Source organism: Pistacia vera, unplaced genomic scaffold (assembly GCF_008641045.1).
Source record: "Pistacia vera cultivar Batoury unplaced genomic scaffold, PisVer_v2 Contig200, whole genome shotgun sequence".
Classification (NCBI taxonomy): Eukaryota; Viridiplantae; Streptophyta; class Magnoliopsida; order Sapindales; family Anacardiaceae; genus Pistacia; species Pistacia vera.
The window spans coordinates 1,068,303-1,091,392 of NW_022196003.1; the positions used below are offsets into that span (position 1 = coordinate 1,068,303).

The window sequence follows — 23,090 nt, forward strand, 5'->3', positions numbered from 1 at the left end:
TCAGTTTCTCTGAGATGATATGGTCTGAGTTTTTGCACAAAAATATGATAAAGTTCATCTTTTTAAGGTTTAGCCGTACACAAAGACAGAGAAGTGACTACAAAATCTTGTGCATTTTACAGTAGATTTTGATTTTCTCTTCCACAAGAAGTCATTGATTTGTTTAACTTTTTCTATGATATTAATTATTCTTCGTATCCTTCTCTTTCAGTTTGAACCCTTTGTTCTGGATCTCTTGTCAACGTTTTGCTTTTTTTTTTTTCTCCTTAAATACTGAACCAATAATTCTTATTTGCCATTACTTATACATTAGATCTTGCAAAAAAAGATGAACTTTATGAAACCCTCAAACTTTGCTAGTTTGTCTTTCATATCCGTCAAACAACTTATCCTTCTCTCTCAGTTTGAACTTTTTGTTCTGTTTGGATCTTTTCTTCTCACGCTTTGAAACAATTCTTCTCTTTTAATTCAAAGGGTACTTATTATATTTCAGATCTTCCCCATTTTTTTATCAATTATCATGATTCTATACATACTTTTTTTCCGTAACTTAATGAAACCCTCGCGCCAGTCTGAGATATTTGTCTTTCATGGGAAAATCAAACCAAAAAAACAAAAAAAAAAAAAAAAAATCGTAAAATTTTATGCAAGTACTTTAGATCTTGTACTAAGTTTATATATTTTTGTTTCAAAAGTTTTACTTCAGTTGCCTCTTTACTAATTTTATTAGATGTAACCCATCAAGATTTTTATCATTATGTATTAATTTCTCTGAGCATTCAGTATAGGAAATAGGTGGCAACAAACTTATAATTCTATTAAAAGAAAGATTTATGAATAAGTTCTCCAAGGTATATATAATAAATTATGAGTCTCTATATAATATGCTCTGTAGAGATGGGGAGAGGAAAAATCGAGATCAAGAGGATTGAGAACACAACAAACCGCCAAGTGACCTTCTGCAAGCGGAGGAATGGATTATTGAAAAAGGCCTATGAACTTTCGATTCTCTGTGAAGCTGAAGTGGCGCTCATCGTCTTCTCCAGCCGGGGCCGCCTCTACGAGTATTCAAACAGCAAGTAATCTTCTCATCTCATCTCTAATTATTGAAGCTTTCATTTTGGATCTACGTTTGTGTCACTCATATTTTTATGCATATTATCCTTCAGATGAGGTGTTTCTGAGTTAAGAACAAAAGGGAAATAAATAATTTGAAGGTTCTGATGTTAAGTCAAGCCAATATTCCTTATATAGAAATATAATTATTAGTGTGTTTGACATTTTTATGATTTAGGGTTATAGCTATTAATTTGCATATACAGTATAACAGTGTGATGACCTTAATTGAATTGATTGATACGTTAAAACTGACATTGTACTTGTCTTTAGCTTAGAGAAAAGTCTTCAAAGAAAAAGAATTTATTTCTTCGTTTTGGTTATAGTTTATATAATTGTTACCGTGCATGGAATGTTATCAGGAAAATACAGTGCTTAAGGTTCAAAGTCTTCAATCTCCATCTCTGTTACATTTCTTTTCCGAACCTCGTTGGAATGAGAAAGAATTAAATAAAAAGAAAATATATTCCATTTTGTGATATCTTTTGGGCTTCTTGTGTCAAATAGATTGCTACTTGAAGTTGTTTTGTCTTTGATTTTTAGATCCGTGGACGGCAAATCATAATTCTGTAGTTAACCTGCCATAAACTTACGAAATTTTTTTCATACGTATTGTTATTAAGAAAATATATATGAATTAATCGTCCCAAAATGTCAAAAATTTACAAATATATTGTTTGAAATCTTTGTCCTCCAACATAAAATTTTTGATGATTTACTATACGTGTTTTTTTCTATTGTTTATGATATATATAATCTAGGTAAAATTTGTATTTTATCTCTCATCTGGGCTCAAGGATTTTCAATATTACCAATGAACTCTTTCTTTTTCTTCTCTTATATAAGTTAAGAAAATAGTGAAACTGCAACCATCTAGGGTTTCTTTATTTAGTAATTGGGAATTGAATGCAAGCGCGTGGAGTTTAATGCCTTCTCTAGCTAGCCTTCTATCTAGCTCTGTTCAAAGACAAAATATCAAACTCTTAATCATAAGATTTACAGAAAAGATTATCATTTCATCATAGACGCATAGATTCACTACTTCATGTGTTTTAAAGCTAAACTTTGCAATAAATTATAAAAATGATAGAAAAATAGAAAGAACAAAATATTGGTGGAATCTTCAGAGATTTGTCTTACCGATTAAAGCATTTTGATCTTAGTGAATATAGTTTTTACATTTTTCCTTCTTAATGTCACAATGTTAAGAGAATTTAACCAATCTGCAGTCCATACTGCAGTAGTTGGATCATTTATGGATATTTTGATTTCTGTTTCTCTTTATGGGCAGTTATGATGAGTGTATTTGATTGTATATTTATATTTCTAACTTTGAAAATCTTCACCATTTTTTTTTTTTCCATCTCTTTAATGAAAGAAACTTAGCTAGTTTCTTTTATCATTATCTCTTTTATGCCTGTTTTTATGTTCAAATCATGAATGAGCTAGCTCAAAAGCTGAAACTAAATAAAATTTCCATTTGTGCTTTCATGACATAAAAAAAATATGAAAAGAAAAAGATGAAAGAGTTAGAGTTGCCTTCTCCTTGAAGGTGTTAAAGGCAGAAACATTTTCCCAGAAGACAATAAAGAAAAAGTTGCAGTGTATTATAGCTTGCATGCGGTAGTTCTGAAATTTTACTCTTTTGTTATTCATAAATCTTAAGTATTGTATTGTGTCCATTTCTAGTTTTAGCTTTCGAAAGTTTCCCATATCTCCTTCAGCACTGGAAGAAATCTAGACCATATCTCTTTTGTCAGTTCTCTTAACTCTGGAGGAACAGAAAACTTCATCCGTGTATTTGTCCCATCATCCAAAGTTTGTGGATTTCTGATGAAAAAAATGAAAAGTAAAAATTCATATCTCTTCACTCCAGAGGAACAGAAATCTAGTCCATGTTTAACTTATTTCTACCAAAACTCATCATTTATCACTCTTCTTCTCTTTCTCTCGTTGTTTAACAAAAATCTCACTTTCTCGAACTAGCGTAAAAAACTTGAGTTTCCTAATTTAAGTTTTTTTAATTATTTTCTAGAATATTGTCTATTGTGTTATTATATCGAAGTATATATGAATTGGAGAAGATCATTTGGTATCAGCAAAAGATTAGAATTTAATATTGTATATACAGAAAAAAAAACATATATATTATTTGATAGCATTTTGACACGAAATTATCATGATAATACTTTATGTTAAAAATGCATCAATAACAATTATAACATATTAAGGATAGAAAAAAAAAATATAAATGAGTAATGATATCTGAATTTTATTAATTAGTTTTGTTATTATTATTATTATTATTATTTTTGTTGTTTTTGAATTTACTTCTCCTATATCAAATTCCTTGCTACATCCATGGAAAGTGTAATAATTTGCCTCAACTAATTAACTAATAAAGAAAGTGTAAATGCGCATACTCATATGACAAACAAAAGTAGTATTCTTNTCATGAATGAACTAGATCAAAAGCTGAAACTAAAATAAGATTTCCATTTGTGCTTTCATGACGTAAAAAAAAAAATATATATATATATATATATATGAAAAGAAAAAGATGTAAGAGTTAGAGTTGCATTCTCCTTGAAGGTGTTAAAGGCAGAAACATTTTCCCAGAAGACAATGGAGAAAAAGTCGCAGTGTATTATAGCTTGCATTCAGTAGTTCTGAAATTTTCCTCTTTTGTTATTCATAAATCTTAAGTATTGTATTTGTTTTATTTCTAGTTTTAGCTTTTGAAAGTTTCCCATATCTTTCTTGTTTTCCATATCACATCTCCTTTGTCAGTTCTCTTCACTCTACAGGAACTGAAAATTCGTACTGTGTATTTGCTACATTTGTGGATTTCTGGTGAAAAAAAAAAAATTAAACAGTAAAAAGGGTGACCATTTTCATAACGTGTTTGTGTACAAATACATATAAGGGGCATTTGCCCCTCCTCGCCTTTAGGAAAGTTTCAGTAAGTAATGTTTAAAAAACTCATCATTTATAACTTCTCTTCCCTTTTTCTCGTTGTTTAGCAAAAATTTAATATTCTAATTTCTTTTTTCAATTCTCATTCCCTTCACTTTATACAAATTAGTGTACAAATTTCATTCAATTATAATATGTTGAAGTATGTATGAATCGAAGAAGATTATTTCATATACTCCAATAAGTTGATTATATATCATTTTGTTGAAAATTTAGAAGCTTTGTTGTGTTTTCGATACTGCAGCATAAGGTCAACTATTGAGAGGTACAAGAAGGCGTCCTCAGACAACTTGAATTCAGGATCTGTCATAGAGATCAATGCTCAGGTAATTAACTAAGTTGTTTCTAAATATATATAACTCCTATAATATCAAATTATATACAATTAGAAACAAATTGAGCTTAACAATTTTTTATGCTTCTTTAATGTTACCAATAAATACAGTATTACCAACAAGAATCAGCAAAGCTTCGACAGCAAATTCAGATGCTACAGAACTCCAACAGGTGCATATATATTTTATAACGAGTAGCTTTTATTGATGAAATATAGATTACATATTCTTGATGTATATATGTTAGAGGCAATGCAAAACAAAAAAAAAAAAAAAAAATCAACTTAAATTGCAACTAAATATTTCTTCAAATTAATTTTAGTTTGATCTTGAAGAATTTGACCGAATTAGAAAGAAATAGACTAATATTAAGTTCATCAATCTTAGAAGAGAAGGAAGCAGTTGAGATAGAAAATTTTGGAAATGAAACCTAACTGTAAATTTTAACTAACTCAGATCTGAATGGCTTGATTCTCTGCACCTTTAGTGTCAACAGTTCTCATATTTTCTTAGAAAATTATTAATCCGCTTCAATTGAATAATAATGGAGTTTTTATCGATCTTCCACATATACCATGATAATATTTCTAATAATAATTGCACTCTTGCTTTGAAGGCACCTAATGGGTGATTCCTTGAACACCTTAACCGTGAAGGAGCTGAAGCCTTGAGAATAGGCTTGAGCGAGGCCTCCAGAATCAGGTCCAGAAGGTAATTTTCTTCTAAGGGAATTATATACCTCGGACGAACGAGGGAAATTACAAGCCTTCCAATCTCTACACTATTAATCTTCATTATAAGCTACTATTTCCAGGATCTCTTAGTTATTGTGTTTAATTTGCTCTTATTCTTACTCGTCGTTTCAACAGCACGAGATGTTGTTAGCTGAAATTGAGTACTTCCAGAAAAGGGTTGTATTACATCTCTTATATAAAAACTTTTGTACTGTATAACGTCTTTGACGAATTGATGTTCTCACATTCACAATATTTAACAGGAGAGAGGCTGAGAATGAGAGAGCGTGTTTCTTCGTTCCAAGGTACGCAAATTTTGATAAGATTGAAACTCATAGTATTGATTTTGATAATATTAATACATATAGATAACTTCTATAGTTTTTTTTTTTTTTTTTGAACTTCAGATTGCAGAAGTGGATAGGTTTCAGCAAGCAATAACATGGGCCTGGACCGGAGCTGAAGCGATTCATGCTTTAGCTTCTCGGAATTTCTTCAATCCAACCATGATGGAGAATACTGAAACTGCATACTCTCACCCTGATAGAAAAGCTCATCTTGGGTAATACTAATTTTCACTTCTCCATGCATATGACGCATTTCTATATAAATATATACATTTTTTCCTGCCTGCAGGTAAGCGTTGAAGATGATCACCAATATTGCAAATGGTTAATGTATATATTAATTTGTGTGTTAGTTAGTCTCATTTGTGTTCATGGGAACTACCTCCATATCGTGGATAATACCTATACTCTGGTTCTGCATTCAAATTATGTTTGAAGACTATGAGGTGCATGATTGTGTGATTTAATAAAAAATATAATTTATTGGTTTGTTTGTGGATGTGAAGGATTGTTTTGGAGAATTAGCATCTGTTATAGTTATTAATATGACTGGATTAGACCTGTGAGATATACAGAGGTTATATACATATCGTTCTAGGAGTGTTAAAAAAAGGACATATCTGTGAAGGGGTTAGGGTTCACGAATAGAGGATGAAATTTAGAGAGAATTTCAGTTATCATACACCTAATTTTCGTTAAGTAAGTACAGGAAGACTCACTTTATCTACCCATGTCTTTACAAAACGACGTCAACCACCATCTACTGTCACACTTTGATGAAACACGACAGCACGCTTAGCACAAACGGACCCCAACTATACTTTTATATCTACATCCCCCCTCAAGCTAAACTGGGTTCCGCCTTTTAGCTTACACAAAAACAAAAAAAAAAAAAAAAAAAAAAAAAAAAAAAAAAAAAAAAAAAAACTTATTCATTTGACATAACATTACTGACACATAGCACTTCTGATTGCATCACAATAAAGCAGTCAACAAAGCAATCAATGTAGCAGCAATGTTGACAGAGTTTTCCAACATTCAGATTCAACACTCTCATTCCTGCACTTTTCAGCAACAGCAACCAACAATTACGCCACATTGCAGATTCAAACATGCTGCTCTTCATTATCATATTTCAATTCAATACTGCATTTTGCATATTCGAGCACTTAATTCTACCAATATCAGATTCAGCACTTCATTCTGCACTCAGCAATCAACAACCAACACTTCAGTACCCAGATTTCGATTCTGACACGACAGCAACCAACAATCAACAATTACACCACATTGCAGATTCAATACTGATGCACCTTCATATCATATTTCAGATTCAAACTGCATTTTGCATTCTGCACTTCATTCTGCAATATCAGATTCAGCACTTCATTTTGCACTTCAGCATCTAGCATACCAACCAATAACGCCACATTGCAGATTCAATACTGCTGCTCTTCATTATCATATTTCAGATTCATACTGCATTTTGCATATTCAACACTTCATTCGCACTTTTTCAGCAACCAGCAACTAACAATTACATCACATTTCAGAACCATAACAACTTCAGTAACCAGGTTTCAGATTCTGCACTGCAGCAACACAAACCAACAATTGCGCACTTTTCAGCAACCAGCAACTAACAATTACATACCATTTCAGTAACCATAACACACCTCCAGAACCAGGTTTCAGATTCTGCCACTGCGGCAATCAACAACCAACAATTGCACCACATAAATTTGCACTACAGAACCAACAAACCGACAATTACACCACATTTTCAGATGGCAAACCAACAATCTCTACATTTCAGTAACCATAACACTTCATAACATTTTCGGTAACCATAACAACTTCAGTACCCAGGTTTCAGATTCTGCACTGCAGCAGCAACAACAACCAATTGCACACCATAAGATTCGGCACTACAGCAACCCAACAAAGACGACAATTGCAATCACCTTTATTCAGTACTTTCAGATCAAACCATATCTTTGTTAGCTAGACAAATTTTTATTATTGTCATCTTTTGCATTTAGTCTGTGCTATACATTCAGTTTGCTTTTAGTGCACTAACATTGAGCTGCTACAATGCCTTGGTAGGATGTCAGCAATTGAATTTAGAAGGAACATATTGCACTTTAAGTTTCTTGGCAAGCACCTGTTCCCGTATGTAGTGAACTTATTTCGAGAGGTTTGTTGCGAGCATGAAAAACAGGATTTGCAGCCAACGGCATCAGCCTCACATTATCCACACCAAATGATAAGGAATGATCAGTGTCAGTCCTAATTCTGCAAAAAAAGACTGTAACCAGGCTCTTCAGTGGCCTATGTGGGCTAAGCATTCTATACTCTGCCTCAGTGGAGGACAAGCAATAGCTCACTTTTGCTTTTTAGAGACTCCACTGAATGAGATTAGAGACCAAGATAAAACACACAGTCACAACACTACTAGATCTTGTCTTCAGGACTGCTGGCCCATCGACGCATCATGCATAACACTCAAGATTAAGGCACGCTGTGGTCTGAATAATAATCCATGACTAAGAGTACCTTAAGATATCGGTAAAACTGCTTTACAGGCCTGCCACTTTAGAAATAGTGGGTGCTTGAAGAAACTGGCTAAGTCTATGACATAAAGCTTATATAGGCCTGGTAAGTGCTAAATATTGCAAAGCTCCTATAGACTTCGGTAGAGACTGGGACTATCAAAGGGAAGACTATCTCAGGGCCTTAGCGAGGACTTAAGTTGCTAGTGCTAGAGTGATATCAGATCACATCTGTGTGTTTAATTTGGACATGCTAAGGTTTAGTGTAAGCAGACTGAACTGCCCATTAATGGCTGGAAAATCCAGCTGAATTTCTAGTCATCAAACCCAAGAAATAATGAAACAGTATCCAATGTCTTAAAGCAAACTGTCATTGATTCTTGACCAATGATGAAGCCAATTTCACTATCATGATACGAATTCAGATATTTGCCTGGTGTATTAGAACTGGAGTAACTATGCTAGTAATCTGAAATGGAGTTAGAGGAGCCTTACAACCAAAGCTTCTTTTAGCTTATCAAACCAGGCCCAAGGGGCTTGCTTTAGACCAAAAGGGCTTTATGAGTTTACATACATAAGTGGAACTTGGTGGAATCCAGAAAACCACAGAGGTTTGAAGCATATACTGTTCGATGAAGATCACCATTGAGAAAGCATTATTTTTCGATTTGCTGAATATCCCAATTATAGTGGCAGCTAGGGTGAAAATATATAATAATAGTAGAAGGCTTGATAACAGGGCTGAAGGTTTCAAAGTAATCTAACCTAGCATATTGTTGGAAACCCCTTTGCAACTAACCTGGCTTGTTTATACTTTTTAATGTCTCCATCAGCATTAGAATGGTTCTAAAAGACCCATTTATTTCCCATACATGCATATCTGATGTGAAAGGTGACAGAGACCAAGTACATTAGCTAATGGTGCCACAATTCTAATTGAGACGAGCTTGTGTTCCACTCAGGAGAATTAGAAAGCAAGCAGAGAACGGTCAGTGGTTCAGGACAAGAGTGAGCGGCATGTGAGCTAAGAAAACTGCTTTACTTGTGGCCTAGTTGTCTGCTGATTTTGCCTAGTATAATTGGTGATGTTAGACAAAACTGACGTTCAGACACGATACGAGGATTGTGCTAGGAACAAATCAACTTCAAGAGGGCAAGTTGGAAATCGAATGGGTCGGAAGGTATAGTTTGGGAAATGCAAGAAAGATTCTGAAGTATTTTCTGTGTGGAGTAGATATTGTGAGGGGTGTTATAGGCCAGTGAACTGAGGTTTGAGAATGAGACAGAGGAAGTTGTTGAAAGAAGGATAGACTGGTTGAGAATAATGGGATACAGTCATCACTTTTGATGTGGGTAGTAGATAAGGACAATGAGAGTGAGGAGAAAAATCTAGTGTAGCATGTTTAGCACCATGTGGAGAAACAATGAGATGGTGAGACAGATTTAGACATTGTGTAGGACAAGACGACTGTAGGGAGTAGGATATTCGACTTAGACAACGTTGAGAACAAGGACTTAGCTTGAGACCGAGAAGATACATCAGAGGAGCTGTTAGCAGGCCAGGACATAAAAGGAAATTTAGTTGGAGTGTTAGAGCTAGCATAGTTGGAGAAGGTTCAAGAGACAGAAGAATTGAGAAAATTAGTGAAGAAAGGAAAGACGTACTCGTATTGAATTACACCTAGGGGTAATGATTTTTTTCCTTCAGAAGTTAACATTTAACTCCTATGAACTAAACTATAACCCACAACCACAACCATTTAAAGAATGCAAGTCAAATTTAGGTTTGTTAAAGACTCTCGATAACAAGGAAACGGCAGGCACACCCAAACACTTTTAGTGTAGTATAAACTGATTCCTATGCATAGAACATAATAGAGAGGAATAATTCAGAGGAATGGAATGAAGAGCCTGCTGCCACAAAGAAAAAGGTAGACGCAGATGTGATTCAGTGCATGCCACCAAAAAGAAAAGGACTAGATGCTACAGAGAGTCAGCAGTTTCAACTATGTGTCTTGCTTTCTTTCTACTACGGCCATTTTGTTGATGAACTAGGAACTGTGCAAATGAATGCCTTTAGTGGTTAGATAGGGTATAAGACTCTCATATTCACCTCCTTGATCAGATTGAAGACATTTTAATTTGCAATTAATTGTCGTTCAACTAAATGAGAAATTTAACAAAGATGGATTAACCTCAGCCTTGGTCCTAAGAGGAATAACCAGGTGAACCTACTGAAATCATCAGAAACTGAACATAATATTTAAATCCTTCTGATGATGCCAAGGGAGAAGGTCCCCAGATATCACTATGTACTAATTACGGGGTGCAGTTGCTCTAGAACTTGAAACAGGAAAACTGTTTTGATGCATTTTACCTAACTGACAACCTACAGAAATCAATTGTAGAAATGGGTTTAGACAAAGTTGAGTCAGTTTAATCATATGATGAAAATTTTCTTAACAAAACAGGTGGAGTGAGGGTGGCCTAACCTTTGATGCCAAAAATGGAACTATGATTATGAGTATTGGCTAAGTAAATAGATGGACATATCACAACTAGGATTGCAACTAGAGAATGTATGATCAGGTATGTAAGACAGACACAGTCAGGAGATATACAGATATGAAAAGGAGCAACCATTAGTAGTGACGGCATTAGTAACAGTACATGCAGTAGCATTGCAACCAGAAATAAGTTTACACAATTATCACAAGCACTGCACACATTAGTTTGAATAGTAGAGCATGCACATAGTAGATACGATATTCTAAGAGATGCATTGGAATGAAATGAAATTGTCTTGAGAGCAATCAGAAGTGTTATTATATACTAATACCACATACATCAGTTTGAATTTTAGATGACTAAAAAAAGCAGACTTTTGATCTTTACTATCTGAGAAACAACAGAATTCTTATTGTATCCTAGTACTACATACATCAGACTACTGAAAAAACAGTAGACATGTGATCTTGGAAGATACATTTGAAACTGAACTGTCTTAGTACACTCAGAATGATTTATTGAAGATCAGAAGGGATTGATGCAGTGTATATCCTATTCTTTGGAAGGCAGGAGATTGAAAAACAAGGAAGAGGATGTGAATTAGAGGGAAGAGCCAACTGTATAGGCCTGCATTAAGCTCTCCTTGTAGTAAAATTGCCCTGGTGACTTTGTCCTTACAACACAGCAATCAGAATTAAATTCCACTACAACATTATTGTCTTTAGTGAATTTGGATATACTAAGAAGATTTTTTGTTATTCTAGGGACACAAGAACATTTTTAAATGAAGACACTTAGTTTGCAATTGACTAGGTAACAAAGTAAACAGTATGAGTGATATGTAAAAACTCACCACTTTCGACTTGAAGTTGACTAGTTCCCTCATAATCCTGACTGGTATTCAGCTGAGACAAAATCAGATATTACATGATCCGTGGCCCCAGAGTCCATGTACCAGATAGGTCTTGTGGAGTGGAGAGGAAGTGTTAAACTGTATATTAGGACCACCAGAGGTAGATTTGAAATGGAAGGAGGTGTTTGTCCCCAATGAACCAGCATTGTTCATGTGACTAGAAAATGGTAAAACTTGAGCAGCAAAATGTGCCTGATTAAGATCACCAGAACCTGAGAAACATTCTGAGATGGTTGAACTGAAAAACCAGAACTGAGCTGAACTTGAATTGTTGATGCCCTTATAATTCTGAGGTGGTACAGTTGTCAGATTAGGACCTTGATAGCCTTGATAGCTAGGCACATGAAAACGTTATTAGATCGGATCAGCAACTTGATATTGAACCAGGAGGCCCACTGTAACTCTGAACTGGACCATTAAAACCTCCGTATTGATGTGTATTACCAGTCATTGTGAAACCCACCATTGTAGTTAGAGGTGAAACGATGATAACATTGGATGGCTATGTGTCTGTTTGTTTACAAACTTGACTATAGGCCTTCCTCGACCATTTCTCGGCCACGACCTCTTCCAAATGTGTATAGGAGACGGTCCATTAGCTCCAGAACTATAACCATATTGTTGAGTAAATGAGGGTTGTGATTGAGGGAATGGATTAAAGTGATTAGGAAAATTCATATGACTGGGTTAAAGAAAGGTACAGAAATAGGAATTATTCACTTTGTGATGACCAACTGTATCAAAAGAGTGTCTAGTGACTTGAGTCATATTATAGCATTTGTAGGAACAGTGTTTGGTTCTATTGAGGCTTTAGCTTTAACTGTGGACACAGTGTGAGCTGAACTATTGTGAAAGTCAATAGAATTGAACTTGTCAAGGCGTATTTCGTACTTTTGGAGCGAAAATGTTGCTTCTTGCAATGACACTGAATCATTGGTGATTCAATACGTGTAGTAAGATTAACAACGACAGCATCATATTCTGGCCCTAATCCATTAAAATATGGTGTAAAAATCATCCCTGAAACAATCTGACCACTAGCGAGAGGCTTTCTGCAATTCTTTCATTTTTCTATATATCACTAATGCTAAGATTCTCCTTAGTTGTGTTTTGAAGTAAATTCTTTAAATGTAAGCCCTAGCTTTTGAAGCAAATAAACCTTTTCAAGAGAAACCCAGATCTCTGTAGAGAATTGACACTTCAAATTGTTCTAAACATTCCTTCCGAAATTGAAGCAAAAGAAGCCAGCTAACTAGAAACTTGTCAGTTCTTTTCCACAAGGAATAAGCTGGATTAATTTTCTCAATTATCAAACAATCACTATGATCTGTGTTCTTATCCTTTGAATTGTTATTTTGCAAGAAATTAGAGGAGATGGGACATGGAGCAGACCTGTTAAGTGATCTTCCAAATCATGAGCGCCTACAGCGAATAACACTTGAGAACGCCAGAATCTATAGTTGTCTTTGGTGAGCTTTGGAGTGATGACCTGAAGACTTGATGAAATTACAGAAGTTGCAGATACTGGCGAGCTGGATGACTGTTGAGCAATCTTCTCAAAATCATCAGATCTTGAACTATCAGAGTTTCCTGCCATTTTTTTTTTACGTTAGTCAATGGTGCTCTGATACCATGAAAGGAGGTTAGGGTTCACGAATAGAGGATGAAATTTAGAGAGAATTTCAGTTATTCATACAGCTAATTTTCGTTAAGTTTAGTAAGTACAGAAGACTCACTTTATCTACCCATTGTCTTTACAAAACGACGTTACACCATCCTACTGTCACTTTGATGAAAACGACACCGCTTAGCAAAACAGGGACAGCCTATACTTTTATATCTAACAATCTGTTTGTCAGTTTTGATCTTTTCTTATAGTATGTTCCTCGTATAGTGTATATTTTTTCTTTCTTTTATCGTTTCTTTAAAAAAGATAAAGATCACTGTTTTCTAACTTTTGTGAAGAAAGTAGAAGAACATATTTGAATCGTTTTCTCCATTTCTTAAGTTGTAATTTTGTTTATATTTCATACTTTTAGTTTGATTTTTTTTTTAAATATTTAATATTTAAGAGTTTTAGTTAGCAAATAATATAACATTGCAAGAATATTGTCACGTCATGAAAGATTTCATATAAAGTCTTTATAAGTGTAGTATTATTCTAATGGTTATTTATATATTGCATATATATTTTCTAATTTTCTTAGAGTAATGGCAAAAAAATTTTCCTTATTATATGGTTTTAAGGAAGAAAAATATTACGGACACCGACATTTTGTACCGAATTTTTACACCGAATAACGTGTCTACTGAATCAGCGAGCCACATAGCACGTTAACAAATATTCTACAAATGAACGGTCGTCTATTGTTATTGGACAGCCATTTATTTTAAATGGACTCTCGTCCATATTATATAAACGGTCGTTCACCTATAATGGACACTCGTCCATAATTTAAACTAAAAAAATTTTGAAAACAAAAATCATGGATGCTCGTCCATATATTATGGACAAGCATCCCGACTGAATGAATGGGCGTCTTTATTAGATGAACGCCCGTCCATTGTTTAAATTAAAAAAAAAAAAAAAAAAGTATTAGACGAGTGTCCTCTTAGATGGACACCCATTCATTTCTCTATTTAATAGCACCTGTTTCTTTACTTTATTTTCATGCACCTGTTTCTTCACTTTTTTTTTTTTTTTCCATGGAAGTATTCCCAAACCTGTAAAGAGTCATTCTTGAAGAAGACTCTTTCAACAACTAAAGTTGCTCTGATATTTTCAACAGACTACACTCAAATTCAAGCCTACTTTTTCAGCTTACACAACTTTGATTGGTGCTCTTTTTGCAGTTCATGAATCTGATCTCATGCTTGTAGACGTTTTGCAAAGAAAAATGCTATTATTTAGTATGGATGGGCGTCCAAGTCAAAGAAACTGAGAGGTTTTTTTAAGCATGAACAGGCGTCCATTTTATGTGGACTCATGTCCATAGTAAATGGACTACCGTTCTTATAAAATGGACGGGCGTTCATTATTTTTCTTTTAAAATTTTTTGGACGATCGTAATAAATGAAAACTCGTCCATACAATATAAATAGGAGTCCATTAAATATGGGTGGGCGTCCATAAATGTTGGACGGACGTTCATTCAAGAAAGACTCTAGAATGGTCGCGTCTGACTGGTTTCCATGTCTTTCAGTACAAAAATTCGGTGTAAAATTTCAGTATCTGTAGCATTACTCTTTAAGGAATGATATATCAAAATTCTCGAATCTTACAACTATCTCAACTTTGATTTTATTATACAAATATTCAAAAAAATTAATGAAAATGAAGATGTATGATTTTTTTTTATCAATCATTTATTTTGAATATTTGTAAACTATAATCAAAGTTGAGATAGTTGTATTGCATTTGTATACTTGTATTTCTAATGAAGATGTAATTGCTAATATTAATTCTTAATCCTAATTTCTAATTTTGTATTTGTAATTTATAATTATAAGTAATAAAAAGTATTAAAATTCAATTGATATTTCAATGCTCGTTATTTTACTAAATTTCACAGTGATTATATTTTTTTTAATTAATACAAATACAAAATGTCACTAAATATAACATATAAAAATATTTTATAATAATTATTAATAATAAATCAAAATTACCATAATTTATAAATATTAAATATTAAAAAAAAAATTGTAGGCCAACCCACAAAGCACGCGGACAAGCCCATGACACGACATGCTATATAGCGGACTGACACGACACGACAAGACACGAATTTTTGTGGGCCTTAGCACGGCATGACCTAGGGCACAACACGTCTTGATTTTTAGGCATGGCTTACGGCTAGCCAACCTCGATCAGATCAGGTATTTTTTTCCATCTCTATTTTTAACTGATGGTAGGCGGTTCTTTCATCTTTGAAACCAAATATATTCTTAATAATTATTTTTTAAAATACATTTCTCCATTAAAACAACAATATGCGTCTACACTCATATCTATGGTACCGTGGAGAAAACATGGGCTCTAGGTGTATTGTATGCCCGAGCCAAGGCACCCTGGACCCCGATCGGGTCGGGTATTTTTTACATCTCTACTTTTAACTGATGGTAGGTGGTTCTTTCATCTTTGAAACCAAATATATTCTTAATAATTATTTTTTTAAATACATTTCTCCATTAAAACAATAAAATTTTGAATTTGAATAATTCATCTAGTAATTTTAAAATATTCCAATATACCAAAAAATAATATATTGTATTAAAACTTCATGTAATAAAAAAAAATACTAAAAATAAAAATTTTGTAAAATTATCAAAAGTAATTTCTAGAAACAAGCTTCCGTCACTTTTGACTTTTTTATTAATTATTGATCCATTATTTGTTTTATAGGATTTTAAGATGGTATTTAAACAAGGTCCTTACAAAATTTACTTAAGAATATCCTTACCAGAGAATTATTCTTGGAGATGAATAGAGTAAAAATATAATTTCTAACCATTTTATTATTGGGGTCTACTAAGAAAGTTTATTAAGAGCATTTTTAAGATACAAATATAATTTCATCGTAATAGATTTGGCTATAAACCTCTCATAAAAATTGTGTTTGACAAAAACGAAGGTTGATTAGATATATTGAGATTGTATATCAAATTTTGAAATCCATATTATAAAATTTGTTAACTGTAGGCTAACATTAATTATGTTTTGATTTAATAAAATCAAGTAAATGTATAGTCCTATGAGATATCTTGATGAGCTTACGTGACCATTTCAAAATTTACTCAATACACCTCATTTTGAATAATCTAGGTTGACGACAAGTGAAGGTTTGGATTTGTAATGGGTTATAGAGTTTGTTGGACCTTTAATGAGAGGGTCTAATATATTGATATAAATTGGTTAGATCTCCTTTCCAAAACGTGATTATACGTTGAACCTTAATTGGAAGTCTCAAGTCTATCATTATGGAGCTTTTTTTAAAGAAAGACTAGTCACTACTTTAAAAAATTCAAGAAATTTAGAAGCTATGATAGAATCAGGTTTTTCTAATTCTCAATACGTAAATTCAGTATTTTATAATAAATATGCAAACCTTGCCACTAATTGTTGGAATTGAGTGAATGAATTTCTACAATACAACCTCAGTTAATTATTTCAAGTTAATATGCTAATTTCAAATCATTTTTATTAATTGCTTAATCATAATCTCACATCCGCCACATAAAATTGGTTATCTTCTTCCTTATAAGCAACTCTAGCTCCACTGGCTGAGCGGTGTTGAGAAATTTGGTAGGGAAGGTCTCCATCACCACTGATTTGATGATAAAATTATAAATTTTGTTATCGTTTATTTTCAAACGATTGAATAGTTGATGTAATAGAACATTATATAGCTAAGTATAAATTATATCAAACTAAATATATTTTTTAATGGCACAAAATTATCACGACATATGCAAAATTGTGCTTTGAATTAATTTATTGTTTCTTGAATGATAAAATTACTCAATTGTCATCTCAACTCTTTAAATTGCCCATAACATGTGCATAATATCTTTATTTGTATAAACGTTTTTCAGAAAATGATACACAATATAATTTTAGATTTTTAAAAAAGATATTTATTTTTTTCAAGTATTTCTTAAATAAATTCAAAAAAGAAAAGTATCAAACTCTTGCTTTTAAAAGTATATTTCTGATAAATACATATAATTTATTACTTTCAAATATTAAAAATATTAAGATATAATTTAAAAATTAATGTAAGAGGATTTGTTTTATTTCTCTAACCGCAGGGGAATTTTGATTATTTAACTATACTTAAAGGGGAATTATTGTTATTAATTTATTTTATTTTTATTTTTTTGGACCTAAATCCGATATATCAAAAAGTGATTCCAATATTTTTTATTAGAGATTGAACTAAAATTTTGAGATTTAGACCAAGTTGAGGATTGAGGAAACATTTGATTTAAATACATAAAGTTAATAGGCTATTTTCTGAAAACGTTTTTTCGTAAGAATGTTTGGGGCGTTTTCAAATTAGATGAGTCCCACATTGAATGTTTAGAACTGCTTCAATTCTTATTTATAAGCAACTCTAAGTTGCCCCTCTAGATCTGTGATGAGGTCTTTCACGGAGTGAGTCTCCATGATATCTGATTTGAAGACGATAATAAAATTCCTGCGCTCATATTATTTCATTTTTTGTTTTCTTTCTTTCTTATAGAAATCTTATTTTATAAAATTTTGTGTTGTTGTTTATGACTTTATGTTACTATCAATCAGTCCATTTCCAATATATATTTCTAATAAATATTAAGGTAAATTATTTGATAATTCATTACTTCTTCATATATTATTATATTGATTTTTTAATAAAACAACAATAATTATAATAAATATAATTTTTTATTATTCTCTTGTAAACCACTATCAAAGCTCTTTTATCTGTCAAAGTTTCAATAATGTTAAAAAAATAAATAAATAAAGGGAACACCATATTTAACCTACCACTTTCATTTTTGGTAAACAAATTTTAAGAAAACAAAACAAAAGAAAAAAAAATCCCAAATGAGAAACTAAAAAAATCTGGATTTCTTCTTATCTAAATTTTAGAGGAACAAACTAAATCCTATTTTCATTTTTCCAAATCCACCGAAAAAAAAAAAAGTTCAAAAAAAAAACTTGAATTTCCCTGTAAGCCCAAAATCATTAACTCAACTCAAAATGTAAACACAAAATACAATGTTAATTAACTTAAAAGTTTGAACATATATTCCAATTTAAATAATAAGAGAACAAAATTAGGGTAAGGCAAGCGCAGGCCAAAGCTGTTTAAAACACAAAATAAAGAAAAGTTTGTGAACACAACGTTTCATCTACTTCTCTGTTCATATATAGATCACTTGAAGCACTTGGCATCTAGTAAAGCCTCTCCCTCAAAAGGTTCTTGATCTTCAATCATCTGATTTACTCGCTCCTTTTGAGCTTCGACGGTGATGTCTACCTTCTTCCACTCATACAACTCCATATCGTAACACTCATCAATTACAAACTGAGGAATTTCCTGTCCACGGAATAGCCATAGACCCTTCACCTTGAAGGGTGGTGACGAACCTATCACCAGCATCTTCCCGAAAGCATATTTACGAGCCAAGTCCATTCGTTGCAGAAAACCACCCACTTTGTTCAATGTCACAAATGAGACAGTATTCTCATCATTGTACTTGTAATCACAAAACCAAAGAGAGTAGCCCTCGGGGTCATACATGTCCCAAAATCCTACAGGGAGAAAAACAAAAGAATGATTAGAAATGCTTACTGGAAGAACACATTTATAACACTCGGGGATCATACACATCCCTAATTACTGAATCATTCCAAAAAAAGTTTTGCAAAGAATATCCTTGGTTGCAGTAACTGTTTTACCATCACGGGTAATTAAGAACGAACTATAATTAGCACTTGTTTACGTACTAAAAAGGCATCACTATTGAATACAATTTCAAAGAAAATGAACTTAAATACAATTTTCGACGACGAAAATATAAATAACTGATTAGATTAGATTATGTCTTCAAAAGATATTTGCTTGAGAGCAAAAATAAAAAACAAAACATTAAATAGTTTATGTAAATAGTGATGCAAACAGCTCATGAATAGCTAGCAAAAAAACAGTAACTGTGAAAAATTTAACTTAAATTTTAAGTCCTAAGAAGAGACCAACCAAAAAAGGATAATTAGCCAAAGAAAAATGTGCAACTATGGAAAAGAAAAAAATTAATATATATGCCTTCAGCAACAAACTAAATAACTCAATATTCAATTGGTCAAAAACTGCTAAAACACTAGATTGGAAACTTGTTTGCTTATCCATATAAGATTTGAATTCCTCAATACACAAGAGCTGGGAATCTTTTCAGAATAACACCTAAGCTAAATAAACTAAATACCAAATAACCAAAACTCGTTATCACATATCATACAAAAAAATTGCTTAATGTAGCAGAATTATTGAAATTATAGGGCTTATCCAACATACATAAAGTATTCACAGCTAAGAATATATAAATCCCTTTAACAGCAATCTCATGAAACTATTAGTCACATTTTATCCTCAAACTTTGCCCAAATCAATTCATATGATACACTAAGTTGAACCCTTACATTAAGCCACAAAAACAGTCACAGAACAAAACAAATCAAGACTTGATGTCTGTTCTACGTTAATTAATCAAAACACAAATTAAATATTCAATTTAGATGGCCAAGAAATCACGGTTGCAGTTAATTCAACTATACAAAATCCCAAAATGTGTACAGAGTTTATCAAATAAATGAGAGAGAGAACACAGGAAGACAGTGAAAACAAAAAAATGCATGAGATCAAAATTAAAACTTTACACAACTTGCACATGGAAAGCACATAAATCCACCAAATGATCAGGCAAATGAAAATCATGTAGAAGATAACACCATATGCAAACCATGACAGCTACATTGTGCAAAAGTTGAAACCATCAGTTGGCTTCTATGTAAGTAAATCCAAAAAGCCCAGACCCCTTATCTTCCTCTAGCACAACTATAGCTAAATGCATCGTCTTCTAAGTGACAGGGTAATTTTACATGTATGTTCACAGCAAGTTTTTCGGAAAGTACCTTTAATAGCAACCTCACGGAAGTTCGTTTTTGTGTTTGAGTAAAGCCTCTTCCACTCATCCAAAATCATCTTACTAGGAGGCAAAAGATCAAGTGGATTCTTTGCCTTGGGCTTGGGTGCCTCTTCTTCACCAGCCTCCTCTACTTTAGGCTTTGCTGGTTCTTTTTTAGCTTCCCTTTTAGGTTCTTGAGGCTTGGGTTTTGCAGGTTCTTTTGGCTGTGAAGGCTTCTTCGCTGACTGAACAGGAGGCACAGATTCAGCTTGCTTTATGTCTCCCAATATCTTGTGGAAATTTGGTATATTAACCATAGTCCAGAAGTATCTCTCAACATGAGGGAATTCTGAGGTAAAGCTCTTGGTCATGATCCGGCTAAATCCCAAAGTCAAGTTGCATGTCATAATGATATCAGCCAATGTTACGGAATGTCCAACCAAGAAAGTGTTGGAAGCAAGATGCACATTCAAAGCAGCTAGTGCTCTCTTCAATGATGAAATTGCAGCTTCCTCAGCCTTGGTGGAGATTAACACCAAATCATTAGAAACGTAATGAATCAAAGTTATCATGAGCTAAAGAAGAAACATTGTCGTGTTAAGAAATAAAATATACAATAGCTGAAATCGACTAACCGGAGGAAGGTACACAGCAAAACCAATTCGTGGAATGAACCAACGCAAGATATTAGCATCAATCTCCAATGATGCAAAATCAATCCATTGCTCGATATGAGCCTGCAATTATAAAGCATATGTCATAAGAGCAATCGCAACAAAAATAAGAAACTCAAAAAATAAAAACGTATTTAAAGTGGAAGACCATGACAGATTTTTTCAGCATTAAAAAAATGCATTAGGCTGCATTTAGTTGCATAAAAAATTGAGGAAAGGTTCAAATAAAATCTATTATTCAATCAAGTTTAACTGATTCATACACAAATACTCCCGAAACTACATCATAAAATCCAAAACTCAGAGTCAAGATATGTTCTTCAAAACAAGGGATAAAACGGTTGAACAGAACAACATAAAAAATATATATTGAAGTGAATCTCACAGTAATGAAAGACAGCCATCACATAACTTACATAATCAATCAATGAAGAGCCCAAGAGTGGATTTTCAGCCTTTAAGCGGGCAACTGCAGCAAGTCATAACAAATTTCAGAAACTTAAAACTCTCACAATATACAGATTTTCTAACAGAGAATCTAAGAACTTATCATCTGTCCTCACCATAACGTGCAATGGCATTACTCTCAAAAACAGTTCCATCAGGTGTTTCCAACACTGGAACCTACACATCAAGATATTTTTTCAGGAAAGTCAGCATATTAAACACAAGGCTACCTTGAAAATAAAGCCATGCAATGGTAACAAACCTTTCCAATGGGGTTCATCTTAAGAAATTCAGGGGTTTTATTTGACACACCCATCTCAAAATTCTTGACCAATTCAACTTTGACTCCAGAGTACTCTGCTGCAATAAGCGCTTTGAAAGCATTTTTATTGGTGTTTCCAGCATGCAAGACCTACAAATAAATAAAAACCATTACATTATTGAGTACATTCTCAATTACTTCGCAACAACATCAACTAACAAATTGTGCAATAATTTCAAACAATATTTAAAACTGCTGAATGTCTGTCTCGACAATGTCTTTGAACGTTAAAAATATCAAATCACATTATGTCTAGAAAATTACAACCATCCATAAGACAAAAAATTGATAGAAATTCTGACAAAAGAATATATATAATCTCGAATTCTCCAATGCATGTCACTTGAAACTCAACTCCCCATTTGACTAAATTAAAATATAATCTCGAGCGGGGCTACATGCACCCACAAAAACACTCCCCATCGACATCTATTTTACTAAGTACACACATTATTAAAATTTTAAAAGCAATTATTTTCATTACTAGTCAACAAAAAGGTCTTGGTTTTTATTAACTTTTCACTCAATTAAGCATTAATCCTTTCTTGAAATTACAAGGAAAAAAAGTTTTGAAAAGGTCAATTTTAAGATTTGCACAACATTTTTCCAAAGCTATCTATAAAGCTTCTGGGCAAAAAAAAAAAAAAAAGAAATACTCATAAAGCAAGATCGAAATCAACAAAACGTGCAAAACAAGAAGTGGGATTACCAGAGCCATAGCTTTCGAGGATTTTCTTTTCGCTTAACAGACAAAACCAAGATCTGATCACGCAAAAGAACCCCCCCAAAAAAAAACACAGTTATATTCAGATACAAAAGCATAAAACTAAGAAAGAAAACGTACGATGAAATGAGAACAAAAAAAATTACCTAGTAACTGAAGAGACCTTGGAGAGAGAGCGAGCGTGGCGTGGGGCTGTTCAGAGGTTTAAGGTTTGTGGGCGGGCGATCTAGGGTTTACTGCAAAATACTGTCGAGTCAAAGAGATGCCGGTCTCTTTAATAGTATATTCTTTTTTTTTCTTTTTTTTTTTATAAAGAGTTGCTATATGAATTTTACAAAAATGACCTGCTGTATTTTCTTAATGATATTACAACAATGCCCTGGTGTATCTTCTAAATAAATTATACAAAAAGATACTAGTGATATAGGAATATAGCATGTAGTAATTAGTATGGGTTATTATCATTTGATAAACACTAATTCTAAAGTTAGAAAAAAAATTACACAAATTTCATTTATATCGATAAATAAACAGTTTTATTAATTAACAAACACTTTTTCATCCGTAATTGACTTTTTTTACATTTTTTAGACATACTTTAAAAATTGTCTTTTGAGTAATAAAAAGATTCTGTTTATTAGTATAAATGATTTTTTTGTCTATTTTCTTCTAGTTTTTAAAATAAGTTCTAGCAATTGATAATAACCCCCTATATTAGTATGATTGTAGCACTAACCTCTCAAAGTGAAAAAATTTTTTAATTTCTTTTTAT

At 32.7% G+C, this 23,090-nt stretch overlaps 1 protein-coding gene and 1 pseudogene across 1 annotated transcript; one reads left to right on the forward strand and one right to left on the reverse strand.

Annotated features, from left to right (window-relative positions):
• Positions 1-897: 897 nt before the first annotated feature.
• On the forward strand, positions 898-5,727 carry LOC116128563 (annotated as a pseudogene).
• Positions 5,728-18,195: 12,468 nt separating this feature from the next.
• LOC116128528 (elongation factor 1-gamma) lies at positions 18,196-22,597 on the reverse strand. The gene is made up of 8 exons (XM_031414240.1): positions 22,465-22,597; positions 22,304-22,356; positions 21,535-21,684; positions 21,389-21,449; positions 21,242-21,294; positions 20,787-20,888; positions 20,159-20,669; positions 18,196-18,781 (listed from the first exon to the last, which is right to left on the reverse strand). Exons 2-8 carry the CDS (start codon positions 22,310-22,312, stop codon positions 18,402-18,404), a joined length of 1,266 nt encoding a protein of 421 aa, XP_031270100.1. The 5' UTR covers positions 22,313-22,356; positions 22,465-22,597; the 3' UTR covers positions 18,196-18,401.
• Positions 22,598-23,090: the final 493 nt, after the last annotated feature.

Coding starts and splice junctions, on each gene's coding strand:
- LOC116128528 (XM_031414240.1), bottom strand. Junction 21,450..21,534: donor AGATGAACCCCATTGGAAAG/GTTTGTTACCAT, acceptor CTTGATGTGTAG/GTTCCAGTGTTGGAAACACC. Junction 20,889..21,241: donor GCTCTTCATTGATTGATTAT/GTAAGTTATGTG, acceptor TTATAATTGCAG/GCTCATATCGAGCAATGGAT.